This window comes from Pipistrellus kuhlii, unplaced genomic scaffold, assembly GCF_014108245.1.
Source record: "Pipistrellus kuhlii isolate mPipKuh1 unplaced genomic scaffold, mPipKuh1.p scaffold_m20_p_3, whole genome shotgun sequence".
In the NCBI taxonomy this organism is placed as follows: Eukaryota; Metazoa; Chordata; class Mammalia; order Chiroptera; family Vespertilionidae; genus Pipistrellus; species Pipistrellus kuhlii.
In genome coordinates this window covers 85,099,465-85,113,083 of record NW_023425529.1, presented here as the reverse complement: position 1 = coordinate 85,113,083, position 13,619 = coordinate 85,099,465, and the positions used below count along the sequence as shown (strand labels likewise).

At 36.5% G+C, this 13,619-nt stretch overlaps 1 protein-coding gene across 5 annotated transcripts in view; it reads right to left on the bottom strand.

The window, feature by feature from the left end:
* NUP58 (nucleoporin 58) overlaps window positions 1-13,619 on the bottom strand; it is a 54,996-nt gene that overhangs the window by 30,351 nt on the left and 11,026 nt on the right. For 4 of the 5 annotated variants that reach the window (XM_045588448.1, XM_045588450.1, XM_045588452.1 and 1 more), the window contains 3 exons: window positions 13,301-13,450; window positions 12,536-12,673; window positions 2,098-2,208 (listed from right to left, as the gene is read on the bottom strand). In XM_045588448.1, the coding sequence (XP_045444404.1) occupies window positions 2,098-2,208; window positions 12,536-12,673; window positions 13,301-13,450 (399 nt within the window). The remainder of the gene's footprint in view (window positions 1-2,097; window positions 2,209-12,535; window positions 12,674-13,300; window positions 13,451-13,619) is intronic. The other variant, XM_045588451.1, reaches the window with a different exon arrangement.

Below are 13,619 nucleotides of genomic sequence, written 5' to 3'. Positions count from 1 at the left end.
CTGGGACTTCTCAAGGGATGTCCCACTGCCCGTTTAGGCCCGATCCCAATAGGCCAGGGTGGGCAGAAAGCTTGGCTTCCTCCATCACTGGGGAAACCTAAGCCTTTTGCCCTCTCCAGCTCCGTGGCTGCCGTAATTTTTGTTGGGATTTACTTATCTTCTATAATTAAAACTTTGTAGCCTTGAGCAGAGGCTAGGGCAGGCCAGGGCAGGCAGAAAGCTTGGCTTCCTCAATCACCAGGGAAACCTAAGCCTCCTGCTTGCTCAATGACTACAGCCATTTTTGGGGGATTTATTTATCTTCTATAATTGAAACTTTGTAGCCTTGAGTGGAGTCCACGGTGGCCAGGGTGTGCGGGAAGCTTGGCTTCCTCCATTGCCAGGGAAACCCAAGCCTCCTGCTCGCTCCGTGGCCACAGCCATCTTGGTTGGGTTAATTTGCACACTAACTCCTGACTGGCTGGTGGGCGTGGCTTGTGGGTATAGCAGAGGTATGGTCAATCTGGATATTATGCTTCTATTATACAGGATGGGCACTGACTACTATACACCTTCAACCACTACTTCATTCTAAGTTCTGAGAAGATCAAGGCAATATATATGTCTATACTCTAATAAGACATGCTTTCGTCAGAATCAGAAAGGATGTTGTAAAACAAAAGTCATACACAAGTCCTAGCTGGTTTGGCTCGGTGTATAGAGCATCAGCCTTTGGACTGAAGGGTCCCAGCCCAGGTTTGATTCCAGTCAAGGGCGCATGCCTGGGTTGTGGGCCCGACCCCCAATGGGCGCATGCGGGAGGCAGCAGATTGACAATTTTCTCTCATCATTGATATTTCTATCTCTCTCCCTCCCTCTCCTCCCTTTCCAATATCAATAGAAATATATATATTTTGAAAACCATACACAGAACCAACAACAATAAAAAACTTTTCAAAATGAATTTGGCTAACTTTTAAAAAGAATATTCAGCATAGCAAGAGCACAGCAAGAAGAGAATTTTCCTACTCACTGCTGAGTACATAAATTGATAAAAACCTTCCTGGAAAGCAATTTCACAACATATTCGAAGAGTCTCCAAAATGTCCCTGTCTTTAAACCAGTGATTCAATTTCTAGGTGTTTGCCCTAAAGAAATAACCAAAATATGTTAAAAAAATATGAACAAAATTTAAAATAAAAGCAAATGTTAGACAGTATTTACTATGTGCCTTGCCCTGCCAAAGTTTTACAAACAGTAATCCTCAAACTAAACCTACAAGTAGGTACTGTTAGTTTCTCCCACTCATAGATACAAAAATAACTAAAGCACACAGAGAATAAATAACTTGAATAAGGTCAGAAAGCTTGGAAATAGTTGAACCATAATTTGAACCCAGGCAAGTTAGCACCAGAATTGACACTCTTTAAATTACAATACTACCCTGACTCTCTCTATAAAGATGCCCAAATGCAGTGATACTTTCCAGAGTAAAATAACTGGAAATAAACACTATCAATTAGATGATGGCTGACTAAATTGATATGTCCATTCATAGGATTAATATTAAGCAGCATTAAAATATTTTTAAATTACTGACATTAACAAATACTTGTGATATATTATTACATAAGAACAGATTTCAAATAATGTGTCATGCTCTCAAATAAAAAACATATATTAGCCCGAATTGGTTTGGCTCAGTGGATAGAGCATCGGCCTGTGGACTCAAAAGTCCCAGGTTCAATTCCAGTCAAGAGCATGTACCTTGGTTGTGGGCATATCCCCAGTAGGGAGTGTGCAAGAGGCAGCTGAATCGATGTTTCTCTCTCATTGATGTTTCTAACTCTCTATCCCTCTCCCTTCCTCTCTGTAAAAAATAATATATTAATATATATTAATACCTTTAGACATAGGCACATACAAATCTCAATTTTCTAGAAAAATAAAACCTTAAATGCACAGAACACAAAATTTATAAATATACAATGCAAACAAACTTTAAAGTAAAAACTTTACTACTGAATATATTATATATAACTAACAATTTTCCAGACATAGGGATTTAAGTTCCCTTACAGGACTGTTAGAACATAAAATTATAATAACATTACTTACTCTTTTTATCTGATGAACTGCTAAAATCTATACCACCAAGGCCTTCATTGCCTGTAGTTGAAGTAGCTGATGTGGTTCCCAAAGCCAAGCTTAAAGCATTCTGTCCAAGACCTACAAATAAGCTAAATGTCATTTATAAAATTCACTGAAAAAGTCTTCATAATGATTACCCTTCTGACCAAAGCACTCCAAAGCTTTTAAATTGGATTTCAGATTTTATTTATACTTGATTTAGGAAAATAACAAGAAACAAGTCTAGAGCAAGCTCTAAACCACATGTGTCAAACACAAGGCCCGCGGGCCAAATCCGTCCCACCAGGCCTTGCAATGTGGCCCACACCGCGCTGTCATCACTGCACTCCGCTGCATTTCCATCACAATGACAGTTTATGACTGTTCAGTAAACCATTCGGCCCGCGATTTAGGCTGGATTTTAGATTTTGGCCCCTTTTCTGATTGAGTTCGACACCCCTACTCTAAACAAAGACTGACAGTCTTGCTTGGATTCAACAGTATATGTAGTTTGAATGTGACTTCTTTTTTTTTAATTAAAAAGGGTCAGAATACATGTTAATTCAATACATGTGGACACTCAATTTTATGTTTGTAAACCCTCTCTACAAAAGCAGTATTAGTATGTTTTCAGGTGAATACATCTTGTCTTACAATAATGATTTAGAATTATATACTTTTAAAATACTCCAGTGTTGAATGTATCAATTAACTTGATAGGTGGAGTTAATTAAGGAATAATTTTACAACAAAGTACATCTATCAAATCATGTACATTTAAAAAAAATCTTACTATTTTATTTGTCAATTATACCTCAATAAACCTTGGGGTAAATAAGTAAGTATCTAGTATGAATGTATAAGAATTTAGTATAATATAAAACAAACCATTTTATTATCAATGAAACTTAAAGAACTAATACTTGGTTCTTTATATTCCCAGGTTCTTTGCATAATTTTTTTTTAAAGTAGACTTCATTTATTTAAATACTACCTTAATGACAAAAGAAATTAGAAGAGTTAGACTATAATTTTAAATCAATATATACTTGTTAATCCATACATTCCCAAGCTGTCACAATTGTGGGTGGTTTTGTTTGTTTGTTTGTTTGTTTTTTAAGACAAAATACTATTTACTTTAAAAACAGAGAAAACAGTGGAATGTACTGTTAAGAGCATAGGGTAACTGAAAATTGGATTTAAATCCTAACAATGTATGGAAAAAAACATAGCTAAATAAATAACTTCTTCAGTTTAAAAAAAAAAACACCAATGGCACTTTTAGGTTAATATAACCATAAATCAAACATTTAATACTGTGTCAAGAAAAAAAAAAAATCGACATACCTGAAAACTCAACAAGACACAAAAACAACCCCCTACCTTCCCTTTCTATTATTTTTGTGTCTTTGATAGAAATCTTTGGGAGAGGTATTTAAATATTTATCATGCAAAGAAATGTATGTTATAGTCATCTAGTGATTTTATTAGAAAATATTTTTAATACCTACAAAGTTAGACAATGACAAAATATTTGAAAGATCAATGAAATTTGAATACTACAAATTCTTACAGGTTATCTTGCCCAATTCCCTTTTCCCCCTTCCACTGACTTGGAATTACTCCATTAAATTTAGTATTTGAATAGAAGACACAAAAGAATTATAGCTTTAACAGAAATCAAGTCACATCCCTTTCTCTCTCCCACACAACCAGGTACTTAGTGAAACTACTGAACTAGCCATTATAAATAAATCCAAGTATTTTCAGAAATTCTGTGATTTCAACATGTATCAACTATTCCTAATATGTAAATTGTTAAACAGAAATTCTTGATGTTACATTATTAAGTAATTATACAACTTCTTCAAATAAAAGGGAAGTGTTTCTCACTCCCACAAAACCCCACTGGCTTTCCTATATTGGCATTAGCTATAGCCAAAATTCAAAACATCTGTAGAATCCTTGACATAAGGCTAATTTCAAAATAAGCATGAAATGAGAAATCAACCCGAAATATAAATATTCATTCAGTAGTCTTTAGCAGGTGAACTGATACTTAAGTATTACCTGACTAATAAAATTACTCAATATTGTATTTTACACTCTTGCCTTCAAAACATCTAATACCCTTCCTGACATCTGAAATAGAAAGCTACTCCTAGAATTAGAGCTTAAAAAGTTAAGATGGGAAGATGGCGACCGAACAGACGGACTTGTTCTGACTCAGGTCCCAGAACAGAAAAAAGCAGCGTCTGAGTCACTCAGGGAAAGTTGATTGGCAGCTGAGGGACAGCGGAAATCTAAAGGAAGGTAAAAAAAGGTCCGCTGGACAGGATTTTCTGACCAACCGGCCAGCACTGCGGCCGCGGCGGCGGCTCTCCCAGAGCTCCGGGCTTGGAGGGAAGGCTGCGCCATCTTACCAGGAAAGAAGGAGCTTCTCTGAGGCTTGGAAAAACCCACAGCAGGGAGGTCCATCGAGTAGCTGAAGCGGCCCAATCGGCGCAAACACTTGGTTTCAAGGGAGTTCTTCAATCACCCACGGAAAGGTCAGAGTTTGCGGGGAAAACTTGAGGGATCTGGGTCCCGCAGCACAGGCAGTGACGGTAGCCGCTGAGCTCCAGCAAGGCCCCGCCCCCCCACTGTAGCCGGGAGCGTAGTGCTGCCGCCTGCACTGAGCTGCGCTCAAAGAAGGCTGCAGCGAGAGTTCCGCCCGGAACACCCAGTGCTGGGTTTGGCATAATCTGGGACTTTTTTTAAAAAAACGCCAGGGGACACGGGTATAGGACTCTCTTTCACGGCCTGCGTTGAAAGAGTTCTAATTCAGGGTTCAGCTTCTGGAGAAGGGCTGCACACAAATGAAGAGACTTGAAGAAATTCAATTTGGCGATTTGGGGGGCCAGGCGGTAGTCCAATTCTAGTGGGAAAATTACTAGTGCTCTGGCCCTGCCATCCCCTTTTATTGAGGCTTTGGGGAAAACATCTTAAGCAATATAAACAGAAATTTACATGTAGCCCTTAGGCAGGAAATAACAGAAACACAGGACAAATAAGGTAGATTCTGCTTCAGCTAGCATAATTTCAACTAAAGGTTAGAGCAATTAAGGCTGTTGACCAGCCTTCCTGGCTTCAAGTCAACATCTCTTTTTCAGTGAAACTGATTTGGTTTCCAGCACACGGGACAGATTGTTAAGAATCGCAGCTGTCCTGACAAGGGCGGAACATCTGGACACCTTGGCGCCTGATCCCCTTCACCCCCTTGCTTCTGAAAACTAGGGAAGGACTGCCCAGTTGGGCATATCCGGGGAAATTGCAGGGGGAAATTGCCTTCCTGGAAACAAGGGATCGGAACTTTACAGATAGTCTGGGAGCCAGTTGGCACGCTGCCAGCTAGAGCCATAAAGAAAGGCAGCCAGAGCAACCAAAAGGACTGGGAGGTCAAACCAGAAACACTGACACCTAAGAGTTGAAGTACAAACTGCCTTTTCTTTTCTTTTCTTTTTTTTCTTTTTCTTTTTATTAATCAAAAATAAATGGACACAAATAACTAAGATATAGCCTACTTAAAATTAAGGATTACCTTACAAAACTGAGGTGCAGTGGAATGCTTGGAACTGCAAGACTGTCTGGCTCCGAGAATTAGGCGTGCCAAATACAATAACAGAGGAAGTGAATGACCACTACTGGACATTTTTATGCTAATTTTACCATTCTTTATTTTATTTTCATTTTTTACATCTTTTATTTAATTTTCATTTTTTACATCTTTTACTTAAGAAATTTTTTTCTTTTTTCCTTACTTGATTTTACCTTTTCAATTATTACATTTTTCAATCTCTATCATCACTATTACTACTGCTATTTTGCAATTTTTTTATTTTCTTTTTTTTTTTTCCTCTCCAGTACCATTTTATTTTTTCTTTATTTTACATTGAGAGTAACCTTCATTCTATTTTAATCTCTTCTATATCATCATTCAACCCTATCTCAACTTGACCATTACACCATCACTCTCGTACTAAACTTTACCCTTTTAGTCTCCGGTTTATCCTATCCCTTTCCTGCTTTAGTTTTTCCTCTGATTCTTTCTCTATACCCCCTCCTAAAGCTCTCACTATACTTATAGACCTAAGTTCCAACCCTGATCCAAGTGTATAAATAAATACCACTCTCTGCACTATATTAACTAGTTAAAACAAAACAAAAACAAAAACAACAACAAAAAAACGGTTCTCCTCTCTATCCTTTTCTCATTGTGTGAAGGTTGATTATTGTGAATTTTTATGCTTTTTAGTGAAATTGTTATGCTTATTCCTGTGTTGTTATTGTTGCTTTGTATTTTTTTTTAAATCCTGTTTTTATTTCTTTCTTTTACTTCTGTATATCATAGCCTTACTTAATAATAGTGGATATTGTAGTTTGTATTGATCTCCAAGTATTGTTATTGGCATTGGCTGTGTTCAGTGGTTGTTCTATGGCAATTTTCTCCACAGATACATAGTTTGTCTCCCATTTCTCTTTTAGTTTCCTTCTTCTCTCCCTCTCTCTCTCTCTCTCTCTCTCTCTCTTTCTTTTTTTCCATTTTCCAACTTCATTTTGTCATTACTTTTTTCCTTCTTTTTCTATCTCTTTATCCCTCTGTTATTTTATTTACTTATTTTATTTATTATTATTTTTTTAATTTTTCTTTATTTTATTTTTACCTTTCTTTCTTCTCTCCTATCCCCCAATTTGCCTTTCTCTAGTGGTCACCTTTGTGGGAGGTTATTAATATTGTAAATACATTCCTGTTAAGTGCCTCTTGTGTTGTACCTGGTAGTGTTGTAGTTTGTACCTTTAAATCAACGCAGGAGAAGAACCACCACATAACCAGACATCCTGAAAAGAGAGGCCATGTGGGGACAAAGAAATAGCCCGCACATGAAAGAAAAGCAGACATCACCAGAAAAGGAAGTAAAGGAGACAGAGGCAAGCAGCCTACCAGAGCAAGAATTCAGAATAATGATTATAGGATGGCTAAAAAGAATGGAAGAGAAATTTGACAATAACCAAGAAGAAATGAGAAAAAACCATGAGGAACTGAAGAAGAACCAAGAGGAACTGAAGAAGATCCAAGAAGAAATGAAAAATGACATCACTACCATGAAGAACTCAATAGAAAGCATCAAGAGTAGACTAGATGAAGCAGAGGAGTGCATCAGTGAGCTAGAAGACAAGATGGAAAAAAATATCCAATTAGAGCAGCTTCTAGAAAAAAAGATTAAAAAGCAGGAGAGCCTACGGGAGCTTTGGGACAATACAAAACAAAATAATATTCGAATAATAGGGGTTCCAGAAGGAAAGGAAACTGAGGTAGACATGGAAAACTTATTTCAAGAAATAATGACAGAAAACTTTCCTGAGGTAGAGAAGAAAAAACCCACACAAATCCAAGATGCTCGCAGAGTCCCAAGCAAAATGAATCCCAGAAGACAGACGCCAAGGCACATTATAATTAAAGTGGCAAACAACAACGTCAAAGAAAGAATCTTAAAAGCAGCCAGAGAGAGACAGAAAGTGACATACAAAGGAACCCCCATCAGACTAGCAACTGATTTCTCAACAGAAACATATCAGGCCAGAAGAAAATGGGATGAAATATACAAAGTCATGCAAAGTAAGGGTCTGAATCCAAGAATACTGTACCCAGCAAAGCTATCAATCAAAATTGAAGGAGAAATCAGGAGCTTCACAGACAAAAAAAGACTGAAGGAATTTATCTCCACCAAACCAGCAATGCAAGAAATGCTAAAGGGTCTACTGTAAAAATAAATAAATAGGAAGTGAAGAAGGAACACGGGTATAGAATAAAAATAGCGTCAAATGAGTACCTATCAATAATAACCTTAAATGTAAATGGATTAAATGCTCCAATCAAAAGACATAGGGTGTCAGAGTGGATAAGAAAACAAGACCCATATATCTGTTGTCTATAAGAAATCCACCTCAGAAAAAAAGATGCACACAGACTGAGGGTGAAGGGATGGAAAAAAGTTTTCCAGGCAAATGGAAATGAAAAAAAAGCTGGGGTAGCAATACTTATATCTGACAAATTAGATCTCAGAGTGAAGGGCATAACAAGAGATAATGAAGGCCACTTCATAATACTAAAGGGAACAATCCAACAAGAAGAAATACCCTGGTAAATATATATGCACCCGATACAGGAACACCCAAATACATAAAAAAAACTGCTGGAGGACATTAAGAGAGAGATTAATAGCAATACAATCATAGTAGGAGATTTTAATACCCCACTGTTACCCTTCAACAAATCATCAAAACAAAAAATCAGCAAAGAAATATCAATCCTAAATGACTCACTAGACCAGATGGAATTAATTGATATCTTCAGAACATTCCACCCCAAAACCACAGAATACACATTCTTCTCAAGTGCACATGGGACATTCTCAAAGATAGACCACATTTTGGGACATAGGCAAAGTCTCTTCAAATTCAAGAAGATAGAAATCATATCAAGCATCTTCTCAGATCATAATGGCATAAAACTGGAAATTAACTACAATAAAAATAATCCAAAGAAATCAAACACATGGAGACTAAACAGCATGCTATTAAACAAGGACTGGGTTACCAAAGAAATCAAGGAAGAAATTAAAAACATCCTGGAAACAAATGACAATGAAAACACAACAATCCAAAATCTATGGGACACAGCAAAAGCAGTTTTGAGAGGGAAGTTCATATCCTTACAAGCCTATTGCAAAAAACTAGAAAAAAGGCTAACAAGTGATCTAACTCTACAACTCAAAGAGTTAGAAAAAGAGCAACAAGAAAAGCCCAGTGTAAGCAGAAGGAAGGAAATAACAAAAATCAGAGCACAGATAAATGACATAGAGACAAAAGAAACAATACATAAGATCAACAAAACCAAGAGCTGGTTCTTTGAAAGGATAAACAAGATAGATGGACCTCTAGCCAGGCTAACCAAGAAACAAAGAGAGAGGACCCAAATAAACAAAATCAGAAATGAAAGAGGTGAAATAACAACAGACCCCACCGAAATACAACGGATTGTTACAAAATACTACGAACAACTCTATTCCAACAAACTGAACAACCTGGAGGAAATGGACATATTCCTAGAAAAATACAAACTTCCAAAACTCAATCAGGAAGAATCTAAAAATCTCAATAGACCAGTGACTTGGGAAGAAATTGAAACAGTCATCAAAAAGCTTCCAGCAAACAAAAGCCCAGGGCAAGATGGCTTCACAGGAGAGTTTTACCAAACATTCAAGGAAGAACTAAAACCTATCCTCCTCAGACTATTCCAAAAAATACAAGAGGAAGGAACACTTCCAAACTCCTTCTATGAAGCCAGCATCACCCTAATACCAAAACCAGATAAAGATAACTCAATGAAAGAGAATTACAGGCCAATATCCCTCATGAACATAGATGCCAAAATCCTCAACAAAATTCTAGCAAATCGACTCCAGAAGAACATCACAAAGATCATACACCATGACCAAGTAGCATTTATTCCAGGAATGCAAGGATGGTACAATATCCGCAAATCAATAAACGTGATACATCACATAAACAAATTGAAAGATAAAAATCATACAGTCATATCAATTGATACAGAAAAAGCATTTGATAAAATCCAACACCCTTTCCTGATAAAAACTCTTAACAAGGTGGGAGTACAAGGATCATACCTCAACATAATAAAAGCTATATGTGATAAACCCACAGCCAACATTATACTCAATGGGCAAAAACTAAAACCATTCCCTCTACGAACAGGAACAAGACGGATGCCCACTCTCGCCACTCCTGTTTGACATAGTACTGGAAGTACTAGCCATTGCAATTAGAGAAGAGGAGGAAATAAAAGGCATCCAAATTGGAAAAGAAGAAGTAAAGTTATCCTTATTTGCAGATGACATGATATTGTACATAAAAAACCCAAAAGACCCCATTAAAAAACTAATTGACTGAATAAATGAATTTGGCAATGTAGCAGGATACAAAATTAATGCCAAGAAATCCATGGCATTCCTATACACCAACAGTGAAGCTATAGAAACAGAGGCTAAAAAAGCAATTCCATTTACCATCGCACCAAAAAAATTAAGATACCTAGGAATAAATTTAACTAAGGAAGTAAAGGACCTATTTGCGGAAAACTACACGACACTGAAAAAAGAGATAGAGGAAGATGTAAGGAGATGAAAGAACATACCATGTTCATGAATTGGTAGAATCAACATCATCAAAATGTCCATACTTCCTAAAGCAATCTATAGGTTCAATGCACTCCCCATTAAAATACCAAAGGCATATTTCACTGACCTAGAAAGAACTCTCCAAAAGTTCATTTGGAACAATAAAAGACCCCGAATAGCCACAGCAGTCCTGAGAAAGAAGAGTAAAGTAGGAGGGATCTCAATACCAGACTTCAAACTATATTACAAAGCCACTGTTCTCAAAACAGCCTGGTACTGGCACAAGAACAGACATATAGATCAATGGAATAGAATCGAGAACCCAGATATCAACCCAAATCAATATGCTCAATTAATATTTGACAAAGGAGGCACGAATATACAATGGAGTCAAGACAGTTTCTTCAATAAATGGTGTTGGGAAATTTGGACAGACACATGCAAAAGAATGAAACTAGATCACCAACTTACACCATTCACAAAAATAAACTCAAAATGGATACAGGACTTAAACATCAGACGGGAAACCATAAAAATACTAGAAGCATCCACAGGCAGCAAAATCTCAGACATATGCCAAAAGAACTTCTTCACTGATACTGCCCCTAGGGCAATGGAAGCTAAAGAGAAATAAACAAATGGGACTACATCAAAATAAAAAGCTTTTTTACAGAAACCATCAACAAAACAACAAGAAAGCCCATGGTGTGGGAGAACATATTTGCAAATAATACCACTGATAAAGGTTTAATCTCCAACATTTACAGACAGCTTATACAACTAAATAAAAGGAAGATGAATGATCCAAGTAAAAAATGGGCAATGGACCTAAATAGAATATTTTCAAAAGAAGACAGAAGGAAGGTCAAAAGGCACATGAAAACATGCTCAAAGTCACTAATTGTCCAAGAGGTGCAAATCAAAACAACAATGCAGTACCATTTCACTCCTGTCAGAATGGCCAACATCAACAAATCAACAAATGACAAGTGTTGGCGAGGTTGCGGAGAAAAAGGAACCCTTGTGCACTGCTGGTGGGAATGCAGACTGGTGCAACCACTGTGGAGAACAGTGTGGAGTTTCCTCAAAAAAATGAAAATGGAACTCCCATTTGACCCAGTAATCCCACTTCTAGGAATATATCTCAAGAAACTAGAAACACCAATCAGAAAGGATATATATGTTCAAAGCAGCACAATCTACAATAGCCAGAATTTGGAAACAGCCTAGGTGCCTGTCAGCAGATGATTGGATCCAAAAACTATGGTACATCTACACAATGGAATACTATGCTGCCATAAAAAAGAAGGAATTCTCATCATTTGCAGCAACCTGGATGGAATTGGAGAACATCATGCTGAGTGAAATAAGCCAATCAATGAAAGAGAACCACCACATGACCTCACTCATTTGTGGATGATAAAGAACATTATAAATTGATGAACCAAGAGACAGATATAGAGACAGTAAAGCAACAGGCAGACTGTCAAATTACAGTGGGGAGGGAGGAAGATCTGGGGGAGATAATAGATCAACCGAAGGACTTGTGTACATGCATATAAGTACAACCAATGGACATAAAACTCTGGGGAGGGAGGGTATGTATGGGAGGGAGGGGGGCAAAAAAAAAAAAATCAATAAAATATATTAAAAAAAACAAAAAAAAAAAGCAAAAAATGCCTGTTCCATAAAAAACTCTGACTGAGGCTGTAAAGGTCTGATACATTATTTTCGGTATTGTTGGTTATATTTAAATTTTTCTTTTATAATTTAAAAAAGAGGGATTTAATGTGGCAACTAGAATGTCCTCCATGTCCCATTGAAAGGTAAATATATTAAAGATATAATATATACAAAAAAAAAAAAGTTAAGATGCCTTACAATGACTGTAGATACTAAATGATGCTAGATTATTCAACTGCTATTTATTAAAAAGATAAGTTTCTTTAGAAACTTTGACTCCTCAAACAGGTGCCTCTTCATTTCTTTATCTAGCCAGTCAATATTGAGAAACGAAAAAATGTATTTCTAAAATACTGCTAAAAGGTCCAATTTGGCATGAAAAGCATTACAATTGTTTTCATATGAAAAGAAAAACATAAATTTAATAAGACAAAGCAATCTGCTCAAAATGCCAAAATAAATTTTAAAACAAACATTATTTCTAGAGAATAAGTACCATCAATTACCTGATGTTGCTGTGTTTGTACTCTGGAAAAGTGAACCTCCCAAACCAGCTAAGGCTCCCCCTAAGGAAAGGCCTGTTGATGCAGTCGTAGTTGTGGCTGTCGTTCCACCCAAATTATTAAGAGTAAATCCTGTGGAAGCTATAGAAAGTGAGACTGTAAACCTTCAAGAGAAAACACTGTTTCTAGAACATCATAACAAATACAAAACACCTTCTTTAAAAAACTGATGTCCACGATAAAATTGACTCTTGCAAAAGCTACTCAATAAAGATAAAATTACATATACTTATGAATAAAGGAAAAATGAGTGACAGAAAAAAACTTTGGGTAATAAAAAAATGGTATCAGGTAACTGATTTCACACAGTAATAGAGTTTTCAGCCAGGCCATCAACTCTACCCTCAAATCTGAATGAATTTAAGCCAGGCAAGGTTTATGCAAACTTTTTATTCTTCCCTGTCACCAAAATACTCTTCGAAAACTAAGTATATATTAGTGATTTTACATTTTATTTTTCTTATCCTCTTCCCTGTTCTGCTCTCTGTAAATAGAGACCAACTTTCAAATTGGTCTCTGCTGCTTTAATGCCCAATGTTGATCTTTTACACAAATCAATAATTTAATAGGTCAAAGTTGCTGAACAACTTAAGTAAAAAAATTCCCCAATCTGAAGTTATATTTAATAAAGGTGGCTACCTATGTACACTCACCAAATAAAGTTAAAATTTAACCATAAAATGTGACCTTTTTTCCATTCTGCCTCACCTGCTGGAGTTGATGTCAGAGCAGATGAAAGGGTAAGACCACTAGCTGAGGTAGAATTAATAGGCAAAGCAAATGGTGTGGCAGATGCTGCAGGTTTATTGAATCCTAAACTGAAACCTGTTGTAGATGCAGATGTAGTGGCTGGAGTTCCTGTTTAAAAAAAAAAAAAAAAATCCTTACTTTACTATGACTTATATGTATTATATACCATACACCAATCAGGATCCTTACAAGTTAGTGATCCTACTTTTTATAGATAGAACAAGGATGTACTTCTGTATGTATAAGAGAAAAATTTAAAATTTGACACCAAATAATA